General features: G+C 44.9%; 1 protein-coding gene across 1 annotated transcript in view; it reads left to right on the top strand.

Moving 5' to 3' along the window:
• The window catches only part of LOC129701989 (sodium- and chloride-dependent neutral and basic amino acid transporter B(0+)-like), a 58,519-nt gene that overhangs the window by 33,807 nt on the left and 6,119 nt on the right, over positions 1 to 18,593 (top strand). The window contains exons 8-11 of the mRNA XM_055643448.1: positions 11,603 to 11,831; positions 12,472 to 12,597; positions 17,421 to 17,539; positions 18,359 to 18,458. Of these exons, the coding sequence (XP_055499423.1) occupies positions 11,603 to 11,831; positions 12,472 to 12,597; positions 17,421 to 17,539; positions 18,359 to 18,458 (574 nt within the window). The remainder of the gene's footprint in view (positions 1 to 11,602; positions 11,832 to 12,471; positions 12,598 to 17,420; positions 17,540 to 18,358; positions 18,459 to 18,593) is intronic.

Below are 18,593 nucleotides of genomic sequence, written 5' to 3'. Positions count from 1 at the left end.
TTTCTTGCACCTCTCTCTCTCTCTCTCTCTCTCTCTCTCTCTCTCTCTCGCTCTCGCGCTCTCTCATCTCTCTGTGTTGGCTGCAGCCATCGTCTGTTTCGGTGAGGGAAGCAGGTCGGTGATTGATCAAAAGGCCCCTAGGAGACTGTGTCTGATTGGCCGCCGAGTGACCAGCGCATTATGTGATTGGACACAATGCCCTTGGAGACGGCGGCTGATTGGACGGCAGGAGACTGATTTGTTGATTGGACAGGAATTTTAAGGGAAGTTGATCGGTGATTGGACGCAACCCCTTTAGAGACAACGGTTGATTGGCCGCCAAATAATTGGGCACAAAAAATTGAAAATAGGAAAACAATAAAATCGGAATTACAATTTAAATCGGAAGAAAATCATTCCTGGTTTGCAGCAAAGATACTAATATCCGCTCCAGTATCTTTGATAGTAAGATTAAACGAGAACTTACCAGTTTGAAGTTTGATCGTTATTTTATGAGGAGTAACGTTGAGGGAATACGCGAAGAACCCCACCAGGATGTATGCGTGTCATTCTTCAAAGCAGCGGTGTGAAATCACAGATAACTGTAATGACTACTAGTAAGATTAGAGAAGAGATATCAGTTGAGTATATGATCAAGGGTGGGAGCGGAGGGCACGTATTCCCTCAACGTTACTCCTCATAAAATAACGATCAAACTTCAAACTGGTAAGTTCTCGTTTAATCTTACTATTTTACTTCGGAGGCACGTGAGTGACTACGTGAAGATTTTAAAGCTCTGTGATTTCATGCCGTGGAAACGAGTCCATGCATCACATCTGCCTTGATTATGGGGAGAATAGTGTTAACATCATTAGACATCAATACGGTATTGAAAACCCAACGATAAATATATTAACACCAAATTATAGCCCCTATTTATGGGGTAAATTATATTACAGAACTTAAAATTGTTTCTGCAAATGTTCCAGGTTCAATGACTGGTTTGTTATAAAATTGTTGGAAGTTATCTCCATTGACCATCCTGCTGTCTTGAGGATTTGGTCCATAGGAACATCCAACTTTATAGCTGCCGATGTAGCTGCAGCCCTGGTGGAGTGAGATTTAAAAATGCTAGTCTACTCCAGCCTTTATCAGGACCTGTTTTAGCCATCTAGAGATGGTCTGGACTGTCACTGTTTTGAGTGGCTGTTTGTAGCTGATTAAAAGTGACAATTCTTTCCCTCTGATGATCTTAGTATACTCCATATATAATAGTAAGTGAGTTACAATACAGAGATGATCATCTGTCGGGTAGGCCCTGAATTCTGTTTTTAGGCCTGCTGACCCCTGTCTGTTTTGTTTGACTAATTCATTGATGTGAAAAGTTAAATTTCCAGATGAAATAGTCATGTTGTCCAGTCTTAGTTTCTGTAGTGACTGGACCCTTTGTGCCGTGACCAAGGCCATCAGCATGACTGTTTTCATAGTCAGTTTCTGTAGGGACAGAGCTGTAGCTGGAGACCAGTTTCTTAACATGGCCAGTACAATGCTCACATCCCATATTTGGGAGTACCTGGTTCTTGGGGGATTAACATTAAAAATGCCCCTCATGAGTTTGGTTACCAGGGTGTGTCCCAACAAAATGCCGTTCTGTTCCTTGCCACAGGTATGTTGACAGAGCACTTCTGGTGCAGTTGATGGCACTGTAACTGAGCCCCTCATCGTAATGGAGGCTTGCCAGGAATTCCAGAACAGACGGGATGTTCATAGATCTGTGGGTGATGTTTATTGTTGTGACAATACTTCCCATTTCTAGATGACACCAAGTACTGTATTTTGGTGGACTGTCTGTGGGCCGCTGAAATAATATCCACTGTTCGGTCCGTCAGTCCCAGGTGTCGTAGACTAGAATCGGGTACTATCAAAATACCAGATGCGGAGTCTTGCTGTGTATTCCTAAATACCCGACTGATGAGGCAGAAAGGAGGGAATGCATAAATAAACAATCCCCCAATGCAGCGAAAATGCATCTATTGCCACTGCCCCAGGTTCTGGTTCCCATGAACACAATTCAATAGCTGGTGTGAGCCTGGATGCGAATAGGTCGATATCTGGTGTTCCATACCGTGCTGTAATTTCAGCAAATACATTTTTATCCAACATCCATTCAGTGTTTTCATTGAATTTGCGTGACCTGTTGTCTGCCACTAAATTTAGTTTACCTGGTAAGTAGGTAGCCAAAAATGAGGCTCGCACCAGGGTCTCTTCCATACCCCGCAACACTGCTCTCTCTCCCCATCCCCCCGCTCGCAACAAGGGCCGAGTCCCCCTAGTCCTCACCTTTCACCCCACCAGCCGTCACATACAAAAAGTAATCCTCCGTCAGTTTCGCCACCTCCAACGTGACCCCACCACTCGCCACATCTTCCCATCTCCCCCCATATCTGCCTTCCGCAAAGACCGCTCCCTCCATAACTCCCTTGTCAATTCTTCCCTTCCCTCTCGTACCACCCCCTCCCCGGGCACTTTCCCTAGCAACCGCAAGAGATGCAACACTTGTCCCTTTACCTCCCCCCTCGACTCCGTTCAAGAACCCAAGCAATCGTTCCAGGTGCGACAGAGGTTTACCTGCATCTCTTCCAACCTCATCTATTGCGTCCGCTGCTCTAGATGTCAGCAGATCTATATCGGTGAGACCAAGCGGAGGTTGGGCGATCGTTTCGCCGAACACCTCCGCTCGGTCGGCAATAACCAAGCTGACCTCCCGATGGCTCAGTACTTCAACTCCCCCTCCCACTCCGTCTCCGACCTCTCCGTCCTGGGTCTCCTCCATGGCCACAGCGAGCAGCACCGGAAATTGGAGGAACAGCACCTCATATTCCGTTTGGGCAGTCTGCATCCTGGGGGCATGAACATCGAAATAGAAACATAGAAATTAGGTGCAGGAGTAGGCCATTCGGCCCTTCGAGCCTGCACCGCCATTCAATATCATCATGGCTGATCATCCAACTCAGTATCCCGTACCTGCCTTCTCTCCATACCCCCTGATCCCCTTAGCCACAAGGGCCACATCTAACTCCCTCTTAAATATAGCCAATGAACTGGCCTCAACTACCCTCTGTGGCAGAGAGTTCCAGAGATTCACCACTCTCTGGAATTCTCCCAATTTTGTTAGTCCTTGCTGTCTCCTCCCCTTCCTCAGTCCCCCTGCTGTCTCCTCCCATCCCCCAGCCTTCGGGCTCCTCCTCCTTTTTCGTTTCTTGTCCCCGCCCACCCCCGCCCCCGATCAGTCTGAAGAAGGGTTTCGGCCCGAAACGTTGCCTATTTCCTTCGCTCCATAGATGCTGCTGCACCCGCTGAGTTTCTCCAGCTTTTTTGTGTACCTTCGATTCTCCAGCATCTGCAGTTCCTTCTTAAACTCCAAATATCTCTCTCTGGATACACTATTGCCAAATTGTGTTGGCCAGATTGTCACATAATGTCGATTTGTTTCCACCCATATGGTTGATATATGCTACCACGGTGGTGTTGTCAATTTGTAGTCTAACATGCTGGTGATATAACCCAGAACAATATGACTTAAGGCCATGGAATGCACTTAACATTCCCAGGTAGTTTGACTTGACTTGACTTGACTTGACTTGACTAGTTTATGCCCAGTGTTTGTAATAATGATGCCTCCTGTGCATTCCATCTCCCCCACAGCTGGAGATGGAATTGGTAGCACCCCATCCAAGTGCACTGGCATCAGTTTGTAGTTCCATAGACGGGTAGCTGATAATGTTTGGATAAGAACAATGCCTAATGTTATCTTTCCACCATTTTAGTTCCATTATGGCCTCTGTTGGTAGCTTCATTGGTCTGTCAAAATGACCACCATAATTTTTTGAGTGCTCGTATTTTAGCCCTCTGTAATTTTGATAATGTAAATGTCCGATTTGTGTGGCTGGAAACGCAGCCACTATAATGCCAATTATTCTTGCTACCAGTCTGATGGATAGTTTTGTGATGTCAATGATTTTGCTGCAAGCCATTTGTAACCTTTTCTTTCGGCAAAGTCACTGACATGTGAACTGAGTTAAGGGTGAACCCCAGATGATCCATTGTGTCAAATAACATCTGTGGTCACCTCTAATGGGTACTGTATTGTAAGCATCTTTTAAAACGATGCTTGTCATGTTGTAACCTAGGAAATCAATTGCTTAGCTGTAACAAAGGTTTCCATCTAGTAATGAATATATAGTACGAAAGTATTCAAATTAGACAAATCTATGATGATGCGGCAACCACCATCTTGTTTATGATAAAGATTTTGGACTCGAATTCCTGTGATTCGTGTTGGGTTTCCTCCATTACTCCTTTTAGTGTGGCCACTGTAGCAGCATACGCTTTTGATTTTTCTTTGCCTGTAAGCATGAATATTCGGTTCGGTACATGCTGAACTGGAGGATTATGTTTTTGTATAAATTCTATGGTATAACCCTATACTTCTGAAAATATAAGTGTTGGTAGTTAATTTATTCCATGCATCCAGATAGAATTGTAATCTCCCACCAACCTCGTAACGAACCAGACCCACCTACCTCCATGGTTACTATTGGTAGGTTTGTTACTTTTTCGGCATCCTCCGTGGACGTTGAGGCGCCGGTGTCTGGATCTGTAGTTGGGTCGGTGTTGAGGGTTAGCGCATTCCCCTAGGAAGGCTGGTCTGGGCCATGGCCTAAAAAGACCAATGTTGAGTGTTCCTGGCCTTTGAACTTTCACCAGTTTGTCTTGGCCGACTGGTGGTGCGTAGGGTGTTTTTTCCCCACCGAAGTAGTTTTTTAAAGACGTTACTTTAATGAGCCCCAGGTTTTGCCCTCTTCGTCAAGTTCTTTTACCTGTTTTGATAAGTTGCCTCCAAATAGTAATATTGGTGGTTTGGAGGTTCCAGCTTTGCATAGGCCCGCAAATTAGGGTCTAAAGCCGGTTGGATGGCACTTCTTCCTAATGCTGTTTACTCGTATTGGTAGTTGCAAAAGCCAGTACATCCTGGTGATCTTGTGTCCTGTCTTTTTTGTTTATTGTGCGGGCAAAAACCGCAATTCCCGCTGTTGGGACTTTCAGAACTTTCTGTAGTTTCAAGTCCCTGGCTCTGATTGAGGCACCGACATGTTTTCAAATACACTGGTTGACACTGGGAACATTCAGTGTTTTTCAGTTCCCTGGTGGTAAGTGTCTTGCTGTGGTGTCCAAAGATGCCTGGCCTTATAGCTGGTTGAATGACAAGTAGTCGATACTTGCAGCTATTTTAGGTTCCAGGTTTTGGCCAATTTGGTCGGGTTGAGTAAACTGGGACACCATATCTAATAGGTTTTCTTGCACCCCATGTGCACTAGGGGTATGTTCTGCACCCCTCTTCAGGGTCAGCCCAGAATTGACCCCCTGTACTCCCCTCTGATGAGGGAGAAACACTATGCAGCCCTACAAGAGGTACTGCTGTAGGACTTACTAGCTGCCCACTGTGACTAGTCTCCATCTCCCGGAGCCTGTCACTTTGGAGTATTTACTCCAACAGCCGCTCCAACTGGCTCCAATGCTCTTGGGCACTGGCCACTCGCGGCTGCTCCAGTTCCTGCAGCCACTCCAACCGGCTCAAATGCTCACGGGCACTGGCTGTCGCGGCTGCTCCTGAAGTCGCTCCTGCTCTAGTTCATGCAGCCGCTCCAACCGGCTCCAATGCTCACGGGCACTGGCCAGCGCGGCTGCTCCTGAAGTCGCTCCTGCTCCAGTTCCTGCAGCTGCTCCAACCGGCCCCAATGCGCACGGGCACTGGCCGCTCGCGGCTGCTCCTGAAGCCTCTCCAACCGGCCCCAATGCTCACGGGCACTGCCCGCTCGCGGCTATTCAGAGTCGGACTCATCGGAGTCAACGACTCTGTTAGTTTTTTTCCTCTTCGCTCTTCCGCCCAGCCGTGGCCGGTGCGGGAGTGAAGTCGGGCACAGCTGTTCCCATTTTGGGAGATTGGCATGCCGTTGCCTGCTGCTGCTGGCTGCCCGCGGTTCTCCCCCGCCAGCTTTTTGGCAGCCTTCGTGGATCTGGTCCATGTCTCCACCTGTAAGGTAAGTGGAAGGAACGCAGAATCTCCTTACCTGCTGTTCCCGGCTACCAAATTCTGCCGCTAACGTTCCCCCCTGCTGTGACTCGTTGCAATGCGTGTAGCGATATGCCATGCATGCGTCCTGGCGGGGTTCTTCACGTAGTCACTCACGTGACACCGAAGTAAAATCTGCAGTTCATTCCTATTGAAGAAGAACCCTGGCCTGACACAACTCCTAATCTATTCCCTCCACAGATGCCGCCTAGTTCCTCCAGCACTCTGTTTTTTATTTAACTCTTGAAATTGAAGTTAGACATAAAGCTGGAGTAGCTCAGCAGGACAGGGAGCGACTCTGGAGAGAAGACCTTTCTTCAGACTGAACTGAACTCTCGTCGGTGTGAGTACTTGTGATTGGCTGCAGAAGGGTCTCGACTCGAAAACGATTCCCACAGCCGCCGCCCGTCCTGCTGAGCCACCCCAGCCCTCCTGTGTCCACCTTCAACACCAGAGCCAAACAACATACACAGAGTGCTGGAGGAACTCAGTAGGTCAGACAGCAACCGCAGAGGGAACGGACCAGGAGCCGCCACGGGCCAGAGTGTCCCCCCCCCCCCCCCCCCCAACAGGGCGGAACCACAGATGCAGCCGTCCCCGCAAAACGCCAAATTATTCCGGGAATGCCGAGTTGAGAGGGTGAGAGAGAGATGGAGTTAGAGCGAGAGAGATCCAAAGGACGGATTCGGATCCCAACTACTGAGACCTCGCCAGAAGTTTCAAACCTACAGCCCCCTCCTGTTCGACTCACGTGGACCAAGATACCACTTTGTAAACAACCACATTTGTTGCTTTGGAGTAGTTCCTGAGGACTGGAGGGTAGCTAATGTAACCCCACTTTTTAAAAAGGGGGAATTACAGACAAGTTAATCTAACATCGGTGGTGGGGAAAATTCTGGAGTCAGTTATTAAAGATGGGATAGCAGCACATTTGGAAAGTGGTGAATTCATTGGACAAAGTCAGCATGTATTTATGAAAGGTAAATTATGTCTGACGAATCTTATAGAATTTTTGAGGATGTAACTAGTAGAGTGGATAAGGGAGAACCAGTAGATGTGGTGTGTCTGGACTTCCAGAAGGCTTTCGACAAGGTCCCACATAAGAGATTAGTATACAAACTTAAAGCACACGGTATTGGGGGTTCAGTATTGATGTGGATAGAGAACTGGCTGGCAGACAGGAAGCAAAGAGTAAGAGTAAACGGGTCCTTTTCAGAATGGCAGGCAGTGACTTGTGGGGTACCGCAAGGCTCAGTGCTGGGACCCCAGCTATCTACAATATATATTAATGATCTGGATGAGGGAATTGAATGCAACATCCCCAAGTTTGCGGATGACACGAAGCTGGGGGGCAGTGTTAGCTGTGAGGAGGATGCTAGGAGGCTGCAAGGTGACTTGGATAGGTTGGGTGAGTGGGTAAATGCATGGCAGATGCAGTATAATGTAGATAAATGTGAGGTTATCCACTTTGGTGGCAAAAACAGGAAAGTAGACTATTATCTGAATGGTGGCCGATTAGGAAAAAGGGAGATGCAACGAGACCTGGGTGTCATGGTACACCAATCATTGAAAGTAGGAATGCAGGTGCAGCAGGCAGTGAAAAAAACAAATGGTATGTTAGCATTCATAGCAAAAGGATTTGAGTATAAGAGCAGGGAGGTTCTACTGCAGTTGTACAGGGTCTTGGTGAGACCACACCTGGAGTATTGCGTACAGTTTTGGTCTCCTAATCTGAGGAAAGGCATTCTTGCCATAGAGGGAATATAGAGATGGTTCACCAGACTGATTCCTGGGATGGCAGGACTTTCATATGAAGAAAGACTGGATTGACTCGGCTTGTACACGCTAGAATTTAGAAGATTGAGGGGGGATCTTATAGAAACTTACAAAATTCTTAAGGGGTTGGACAGGCTAGATGCAGGAAGATTATTCCCAATGTTGGGGAAGTCCAGAACTAGGATAAGAGGGAAGTCTTTTAGGACCGAGATGAGAAAATCATTTTTTACACAGAGTGGTGAATCTGTGGAATTCTCTGCCACAGAAGGTAGTTGAGGCCAGTTCATTGGCTATATTTAAGAGGAAGTTAGATGTGGCCCTTGTGGCTAAAGGGATCAGGGGGTATGGAGAGAAGGCAGGGATGTGATACTGAGTTGGATGATCAGCCATGATCATATCGAATGGCGGTGCAGGCTCGAAGGGCCGAATGGCCTAATCCTGCACCTATTTTCTATGTTTCTATGTTTGACTGGGAGTTCGCGTTCCGTCACAGTCCCACCAGCAGTTAACAGCTGTTTGATATCCGCTTCAAGATGGAGCGGCTGGTCTACGAGTTGAGCGTCCAGGAGGTGAGCTCCGTTTACGGCGGAGAGACGCCAGGTCTGATGAGGGCCAAGTTCTTAGACAATCATTATGGAATTGGGAAAAGTTCCAATGGGCTGGTGAAAGACGTGGACTGCCCTAACAGCGCCACTTTCCTCCACAATCTCCATCTCATGGAGACTGGAAACCATAGATCCTATAGCAAGATAGTCCACTCGACGAAAAAGCCGTGGTAGGGTCATGGGTAATCTTCAGCACCATTTCCCCAGACTGAGTCTGAAGAAGGGTCTCGACCCGAAATGTCATCTATTCCACTCTATGATCGTTGCTTTAGTCCGTCTGTCCACTCGCCCTTGGATTAAGTAGCGCAGGATAAAGCTGTGAATTCACGCACAGGATGGAAATTGGAAACTGAAAAGTAGGGGAACGGCATCCCCCTGCGTACCCCCCCATTTCCATCACTGCTGCCAGTGACTAGTGGAGTTTTGCAACGGTCGGTGCTGGGGCCACTTCTCTTCACGTTGTATATTAATGATTTGGATAAGGCGATTTAAGGCATTGTGGCCAAGTTTGCAGATGATGCTAAGATGATACAGGCAGTGTAGCGGAAGTAGAGACTCTGCAGAAGGACTTGGACAGGTTAGGAGAGTGGGCAGAGAAGTGGGCAGAGAAGTGGCAGACGAAATTCAGTATTGCAAAGTGTGGAGTCATGAATTTTGGTAATGAGAATAAAGGCGTAGATTATTTTCTAAATGGAGAGAGAATTCAGAAATCGGTGCAAAGGTACTTAGGAGTGCTGGTGTAGGACTCCCAAAAGTTAATTTGCAAGTCGAATCGATGGTAAAGAAGGCAAATTTAATGCTAGCATTTATATCAAGAGGACTGGAATACAAAAACAGATGTAATGCTGAGGCTCTATAAGGTGCTGGTCAGGCCACATTTGGAGTACTGTGAGCAAAGTTGGGCCCCAATATCTGAGAAAGGATGTGCTGGCTCTGCAGAGGGTCCAGAGAAGGTTTACAAGAATGATCCCAGGAATGAATGGGTTAGCATAAGATGAGCGTTTGAAAGCATTGGGCCTCCTCTACTCACTGGAGTTTAGAAGGTTGAGGGGGGACCTCATTGAAACTTACAGAATAATGGAAGGCTTAAAGTGGATGTGGAAAGGATGTTTCCACTGGTGGGAGAGGTCATAGCCTCAGAATTAAAGGGCGCTGTTTTAGAAAGGAGGCGAGGAGGAACTTTGGTCAGACGGTTGTTAATATGAGGAACTCATTGTCACAGAGGGCTGTGGAGGCCAAGTCAGTGGATATTTTTAAGGCAGGGATAGACAAATTCTTGATTAGAACGGGTGTCAAGGGTTATGGGGAGAAGGCAGGCAAATGGGATTAGGAGGCAGAGATTAGCCATGATTGAATAGCACAGTCGACTCGAAGGGCCGAATGGCCTAATTCTACTCCTACAACTTGTGAACCTCTCCCTCAATGTCAGCAATACAAGATATTGTGACTGATTTCAGGAAGCAAAGCAGTACATACACCCAAGTATACATTTATGGTGCTAAAGTAAAGATGGTCGAAAGAGTCAAGTTCTTAGGAATAAATATCACCCATTTGTCCAGGACCAGCCATAATGAAGCTATGGCCTAGAAAGCACACAAAGGCCTCCACTACCTTAGAAGGCTCAAGACCCTTGGCATGTTCCCAATAACGCTCATCAACCTATACAGATGTGCTGTAGAAAGCATTTAATCAGGATGCATCACAGTATGTACAGCTCCATTCAAGACTGAATAAAACTGCAGAGCTGTGGATGTAGCGCAGACCATCAGGCAAACCAACCTTCCTCCCATTGATCCCACCTACACCTCATGCTGCTTCGGCAAGGCCACCAGCATAATGAAGTATCAGTCACACCCCAGTTCATTCCGTCTTCTCGCCTCTCCTATCAGGCAAGTTTCTTCCCAGCAGTTATCATGCATTTGAACCATCCTCTCACCAGCTAGAATGCAGTTCTGACCTCCCACCTACCTCATAAAAGACCTTTGAACTAGCTTTAATTGGACTTTATCTTGCGCTGTAACTGTAGTCTTTATCTGTATACTAGAAACATAGAAAAATGTGTAGGAGTAGGCCATTCGGCCCTTCGAGTCGGCACCGAAGTTCAAGTTTACACCCCCATTCAATATGATCATGACTAATCATCTAAAAACTGTACCCCGTTCCTGCTTTTTCCCCGTATCCTTTGATTCCTTTACCCCTAAGAGCTAAATCTAACTAGATCTAAATCTTATTCCGTCAAGCTTCACCGCCATTTACGCATCAGTTTTCAGTTTATATAATAGTATCATGTTCATTGAATGGAACCTACTGGCTTCATCCAATATTAACCACACTTAAACCATGTATCACTTCTGTTAAGAATGTTACACAGTGAATGGCAGAACACTGGCGAGAGGTGTGGAACAGAGAGATCTCAGAATGCAGGTACATAGATCCCCGATATGATGTCACAGGTAGCTAAGGTAATCAAGGCAGTTTTCAGCACATTGGTATTCATCAGAGCTTAGAACATCATTTTAAGGTTGTACAAGATTTTTGATGTTCAGTTAAGGTCACGCTGTTATAGGAAGGATGTTAGGCTGAAGATTGCAGAGAATATTTACGAGGATGGTGTCAGTGCCTGGGCTACAGGGACAGGTAGGGCATGCCAGGACTTTGTTCCATGGACTGCAGGAGGATGAGGGATCATCTTATAGAGGTGTATAAAATTATGAGGATAGTGTGAAATATTTTTCCTCCCCCCCAGAGTTGGAATAATCAAGAACCTGAGGACATAAGTTTAAGGCAAGGGGAGAAAGATTTAATTGGAACCCGAGGGGTAACCTTTCTACAGAGGCCAGATGGAACAAGCTGCCAAAGGAGGTAGATAAGGCAGAAACTATAACAATATTTAAAAGACATCTGGACAGGTAAATGGATAGCAACGGTTTTGAGGAATATGCTGGGAGGTATAATTATATCTCCATTAGTCCTGTTGGTGACTAATTGTGCTTTCAGTCAGCTCACCAATGAGTTTTCATCATCCTCCATCTCATGATTAATGTTTATTTGTTGAATGAGATCAAATTAAATAGCCCTGTGCTGATTAATTCTATTTTCTGTAAACCAGGTCTGGAAAGATGCTGCAGCACAAATATTCTATACACTTGGAGTGGGTTCTGGCAGTTTGATAACCCTATCATCCTACAACAAATTCCACAACAACTGCTACAGAGACACCATCATTGTCTGTGTGGTGAACTGTGCCACGAGTGTGTTTGCCGGATTTGCCATCTTCTCCGTCCTGGGACACATGGCTCACGTACAGGACAAGCCTGTTTCAGAGGTTGCTCAGTCAGGTAAGTGCGGTGCCAGAGTTATTGTGTGGGATGTTGATGGAGCAGGGAATTGCGCAGCCCATCTCACTGGTTAGATACATTTCCATATCTGCACTTCAGTTGTGTGTCGGCTGACAGAACCAAGCCAAAAGCGACAGCACAAGAGTAGCAGGATCAACAGTGTTCTACCCAAATCATCGAGATTTAGTGGTTGAAAAAGAAAGTGGAACAGGATGGGTAAAGTAGAGGGAAGTCAGAAATCAAATCAAATGACAAGAGGGAGGAACAGAAAGACAAGATTAATAACACAAAAATTAGAAGACAAGTTAAAGTCTTAGCAATAACCATTATAAAACGTGCGACAATTGCTGTTGGGCAGGGGTGGAATCGGCCCGTGAAGTGTTCCAGTTAGCCTCAGTGTTGTTGGATCCCACTTCAAAAACATTTAGCACACTGTACACAAGCTCCATTTCCAGATTTAATTTTCTGCAGTGAAGTGAATGAAAATTGTCATGAACTGTGAATATAATGTCATCTGATAGTTCAGAAAATCTGCTTGTCCTTGAACACCAATGTCAGAATCATGTCAGATTAACTATATATTACTGCATTACTTTGCCATTGCATCACCGTATATCATTGAATCATTTCCACTGTTCAGGTTTCGGTTTGGCTTTCATCGCCTACCCAGAGGCTATTGCACAACTGCCGTGGGCTCCACTATGGTCCACTTTGTTTTTCTTCATGTTGCTCACTGTGGGACTCGACACTCAGTTTGCAGCTGTAGGCAAGTGTAGAATTCTTTGTTTAATGTAATTAAATCATTTGAATTGTTTTTACTAAATGATCACTGGTTATAATAATGAAGAGCAATGTTCTGCATCTTTGTGCTAATTCTCCACTCACAGCCTTCCTGGAACATCTAGTTGCTTATTGAACATCTGAAGCGAAGAACAAGTCAGGAGAATGTCCCAGGAAGTTTGTAATACAATCCCTATTGTACAGTTACTCCAGTGACTGTTCAGGTCATAATTTATCTTTGTTCAGTTGAACAACCCAGTTCCAAGGATAATAATTGTGCATTCTGAAGTTTCTTCCTCATTGTTTAACACTCAGAGCAATGGGTTGGGTAAAATGTGGCCTCAGAGCAGAGCAGAACAGTTGTCATCTGCACCTTCACTTTGTAGGCTTTTGATCTTTTCCATTTGGAGTGGTGGGAGTGGACGGGGGACATGGGAAGTGCTGCTTCCTGACACTATGTAAACCTGTGCAACCTGACTATTTTGTTGGGAGAATTAAGGTGACAATCGGAATCAGACCTAAGGGGCCCTGACACGAACATGGAAGACTCAAACTCCTGGGGATACCTCCGGCACAAGATTATCCTTCTTGACAGTACGTCAGAATATATGATTGCAGTCAGATAAATTTCCTCTTCTGCACTAATCATTTTGCAATGAAAACCCAATGTACCAATTGAGTTTCTAATTGCTTGTTCTACCCATATGTTAACTTCTGTTAAAGTGCTTTGTTTCCAATTAATTAAAAGTCCCTCCGAACACCAACACCATTTAACTCCTTGTTTACAAAACGCCACATTTTACTATTCATATCTAAGTGGATGACCGTACAATTTTGTACATTACATTTCAACAACCATGATCTGAATTATTCTTTTAACCTATCTCTATCCCTTTGAAATCTCGTTGTATTGTCTTAAAACCCCACAATGCCACCAGTTTAGGATGATCAGCAAACTTCAGAGGCACTCTTGGCTGCCTCATCTGACCCATGCTTTTACTGAGTGAACACCTGGAAATCATAGCACCATTCCCGGCGGCACCCCGCGAGTCACAGGTACCCAATTCTAAAGTGAAACATTTATTCCTACACTCTGCTTTCTGTCCATTAACAAATCCTCAGTCACAACAGTGCATCACCCACAATGCCATATTCTCTAATGATGTTTAAAGTGATGCAAGAAGATTGTTCCCAATGTTGGGGAAGTCCAGAACAAGGGGTCACAGTTTAACGATAAGGGGGAAGTCTTTTAGGACCGAGATGAGAAAAAAAAATTTTTCACACAGAGAGTGGTGAATCTGTGGAATGCTTTGCCACAGAAAGTAGTTGAGGCCGGTTCATTGGCTATATTTAAGAGGGAGTTAACTGTGGCCCTTATGGCTAAAGGGATCAGGGGTTATGGAGAAAGGGCAGGTACGGGAATCTGAGTTGGATGATCAGCCATGATCATATTGAATTGCGGTGCAGGCTCGAAGGGCCGAATGGCCTACTCCTGCACCTATGTTCTATGTTAATAATTTTTTTGCGTGGCAATTTATTGAAGACTATCTGAAATGCATATTAAATCACATCAAATAGTTCCCCTTAATCTGTTCTGCTAATTACAGACACAAACATTTCCTCTTTAGATATGTTAAGGGAAAAACAGTAGCAAAGTCAAATGTGGGTCCCTTGAAGGCAGACACGGGTGAAATTATTATGAGTAACAAAGAAATGGCAGAAGAGTTGAATAGGTACTTCGGATCTGTCTTAACTAAGGAAGACAAACACAATCTCACAGATGTACTGGAGGACAGAGGATCTAAGGGAGTAGAGGAACTGAAAGAAATTTTCATTAGGCGAGAAATAGTATTGGGTAGGCTAATGGGACTGAAGGATGATAAATCCCCTAGGCCTGATGGTCTGCATCCCAGGGTCCTCAGGGAGGTGGCTCTAGAAATAGTGGACGCATTGGTGATCATTTTCCAATGTTCAATAGATTCAGGATCAGTTCCTGTGGATTGGAGGTTAGCTAATGTTATCCCACTTTTCAAGAAAGGAGCGAGAGAGTAAACGGGGAATTACAGACCAGTTAGCCTGACTTCGGTGGTGGGAAAGATGCTGGAGTCAATTATTAAAGAGGTAATAATGGGGCATTTGGATAGCAGTAAAGGGATTAGTCCAAGTCAACATGGATTTATGAAAGGAAAATCATGCTTGACTAATCTTCTGGAATTTTTTGAGGATGTGACAAGTAAAATGGATGAAGGGGTGCCAGTGGATGTAGTGTATCTAGACTTTCAGAAAGCCTTTGATAAGGTCCTGCACGGGAGACTGGTGACTAAAATTAGAGCACATGGTATTGGGGGTGGGGTGTTGACATGGATAGAAAATTGGTTGGCAGACAGGAAGCAAAGAGTAGGAGTGAATTGGTCCTTTTCAGAATGGCAGGCAGTGGTGAGTGGAGTGCCACAAGGCTCGGTGTTGGGGCCGCAACTGTTTACCATATATATTAATGATTTGGAAGAGGGAGTTAGGAGCAACACTAGCAAGTTTGCGGATGACATAAAGCTGGGTGGCAGTGTGAACTGCGAAGAGGATGTTAGGTGGTTGCAGGGTGACCTGGACAGTGAGTGGGCAGATCCGTGGCAGATGCAGTATAATATGGATAAATGTGAGGTTATCCACTTTGTTGGCAAAACAAGGGGACAGATTATTATCTCAATGGGGTTAGGTTAGGTAAGGGGGAGGTGCAGCAAGACCTGGGTGTCCTTGTACACCGGTCACTGAAAGTTGGCTTACAGGTACAGCAGGCAGTGAAGAAAGCTAATGGAATGTTAGCCTTCATAACACGAAGATTCCAGTATCGGAGTAAAGAGGTTCTTCTGCAGTTGTATAGGGCTCCGGTGAGACCACATCTGGAGTATTGTGTACAGTTTTGGTCTCCTAATTTGAGGAAGGGCATCCTTGTGATTGAGGCAGTGCAACGTAGGTTCACGAGATTGATCCCTGGGATGGCGGGACTGTCATATGAGGAAAGATTGAAAAGACTAGGCTTGTATTCACTGGAGTTTAGAAGGATAAGGGGGGGATCTTATAGAAACATATAAAATTATAAAAGGACTGGACAAGCTAGATGTAGGAAAAATGTTCCCAATGTTGAGCGAGTCCAGAACCAGGGGCCACAGTCTTAAAATAAACGGGAGGTCATTTATGACTGAGGTGAGAAAAAAACATTTTCACCCAGAGTTGCGAATTGATGGAATTCCCTGCTACAGAGGGCAGTGGAGGCCAAGTCACTGGACGGATTTAAGAGAGTTAGATAGAGCTCTAGGGGCTAGTGGAGTCAAGGGATATGGTGAGAAGGCAGGCATGGGTTATTGATAGCGGACGATCAGCCATGATCACAATGAATGGCGGTGCTGGCTTGAAGGGCCGAATGGCCTCCTCCTGCACCTATTTTCTATGTTTCTATATTTCCAAACGATTCAAACATAATTTCTCTTCCATAAATCCATGCTGATTCTGGTAATATTATTTCCAAAGTATCTTGCCATCTGTTCTTTAATAACAAAAGTTTTTCACTGTACCTGACAATGAACTAAATTCAAACTAAACGCATTGCTGATGACAGGCTAACTGGTGCATGAATCTCTGCTTTCTCCCTTCTATCTTTCTTAAATAGTTGCAGTAGGTTACATTTACTACCTCTTAGGAATCCTTATAGAAACTATGGGATTTTGGAACGACAACCACTATGATATCTGGACCTACCTCGTAAAACCTTGGGCAGCAGATTATCGGGGTGTTGGGGATTTATTGGCTTTCAGTCTTATTTCTTGAATACTATTTTTAAAACTGCTAATTTAATTCAATTTGTCATTCTATGGGGCACGTTAACAAATCAATATTAATAAGGAACTGGAGTAGGTGATCTTCCCTTCAAGCCTGCTCCCCATTAAATAAGAAGGTAGACACAAAATGGTGGAGTAACTCAGCGGGACAGGCAGCATTTCTGGAGAGAAAGAATGGGTGACATTTCGGGTCGAGATACTTCTACAGACTGATGTCTGGGGAGTGGGAAGTGTATAGATAAGTGTATAGATAAGGACGCAAGGTGTGAAAACATGAGAAAGGGAATGGAGATCAAGGAAAATGTATAATTTATCATTGTTAGTTGGGAGAAGGTAACAAAGCAAACAAAGATAAAATGTAGTCAGAGACAGTAAGACTTGTCGGAGAACTGGCAAGGGGAAGGGATGGAGAGAGAGAGGGGGGGAAAGCAAGGGTTACTTGAAGTGAGAGAAGTCAATGTTCATACTGCTGGAGCGTAACCTGCCCAAGCGAAATATGAGGTGATGTTCCTCCAATTTGTGCTTGGCCTAACTCTGACAATGGAGGAGGTCCAGAAAGGTCAGTGTGGGAATGGCAGGGGGAGTTAAAATGTTTAGCAACCAGATCAGGTAGGTTTAGGCGGACTGAGCGGTGGAGGTGTTCAGTGAAATGATCGCCGAGCTTGTGCTTAGACTCACCCATATACAGGAGTCCACATCTGGAACAGCAGATGCAGCAGTGGAACTCCACCAACCTTTCAAAGAGACACAATTCTCTCAGAAAGTGTTGTTATCTATGATGTATTTGGCTGACCCGTCATTTATTGGCAGCTGGCAATATTGTTATTTTCAGTGGGAAGCTGGTTTGGGGAACCAAGCAGCCTCTGTGGGTGAGAGCAAGGAGATATAAGCTGCCATTGAGGTGATTCTGCTGAAGCATTATGTAATTTGGTTTGTACAAATTATTAAAAATCACGAACCCTGTTTTGAATTTTAGAAGGAATTTTAACATCCCTCATGGACCAATTCCCCAAGTATCTCCAATCAAAACGTCTTCTGCTGACCACTGGTGTATGCTTATTGTTATTTCTCCTTGGCCTCGTGTGTGTAACACAGGTAAGCTGGTCTGCAAGACTACTTCACTACAAGTCCACATGACCGCAGTAGCATGTAGGAAAGCCTATCAGAATGAGGGAAATGATGAGTGTAACATGAGGGAATATGAGGGAACAATATTGAGGGGTCTAGAAGGCGCAAGCGAGCTGAAGGAACTCAAACATCAAGGATTCCCAGTGATAAATGGAGCTAATGACGTGGCGGTAGGAAACTGGTACCTGTATAACAAATAAAATAAAGCAGTTTCTAACACTAGTAGGTTACAAGCACTCCCAGGTAAAGTTACTTCTTTGTGAAACTGGTTGCTTCAACTCAGTTGGTTGCAACAGAACACAAATAATACTTGTTCCTGGTTCATTGAATTCATGAGAGATAATCTCATCCAGACCCTCTGTTCATGAATCACCCAGAAGTGCTCTTGATCAGAATCACATTAAAAAATGATACGGGAAACCTTGGAAAAGGTGAGTGTAACCCAAATGCTACAATCATTCACTCAGCAGCTGGGGAGCAGTCACAGACATGTAACCACCAAAAGACAGCTCGGCCTCAATTAAAAATGATATTATTCTGAATTACAAATGTTTCCAAACAGTTACAGCAGGAAATATGAGCAATTAGTTATTTGTGCTGATTTGCTTAATCTATTTCAAAAGTAATATTCCTTATTGAAGAGGTAATGAATTGCATGAAAATTGAGTAAGCTGGTTAGAACTGTAAGTAGTGTGTAGCTGACTTAACTCACACCACATTGGTATATTTTCAAGCTTGAATGCTGGAGTTTTCTCAGACATTTTCTCATTTTCCATTTAATTTTAGGCTGGGATTTACTGGGTACATTTAACTGATTATTTCTGTACTGGATGGACTTTCATTACTGTAGGCCTTCTGGAACTTGTTGGCCGAAGCTGGATTTATGGTAAGGGCAGAATTTTATGGTAAACTAGACTAAGTGGGACTGGTTGGGTCCCAATCACACGGGAGGCCTGGTCCCCCAATGCAACCCATTCCCCAATGCAATATTCCACCACGTGTGGGAGAGGGGGTAATGTGG

This window comes from Leucoraja erinacea, chromosome 12 (assembly GCF_028641065.1).
Source record: "Leucoraja erinacea ecotype New England chromosome 12, Leri_hhj_1, whole genome shotgun sequence".
Taxonomy (NCBI): domain Eukaryota; kingdom Metazoa; phylum Chordata; class Chondrichthyes; order Rajiformes; family Rajidae; genus Leucoraja; species Leucoraja erinaceus.
Note: the sequence above shows the minus strand (reverse complement) of the source record. Positions and strands in the feature narration are given on the sequence as shown.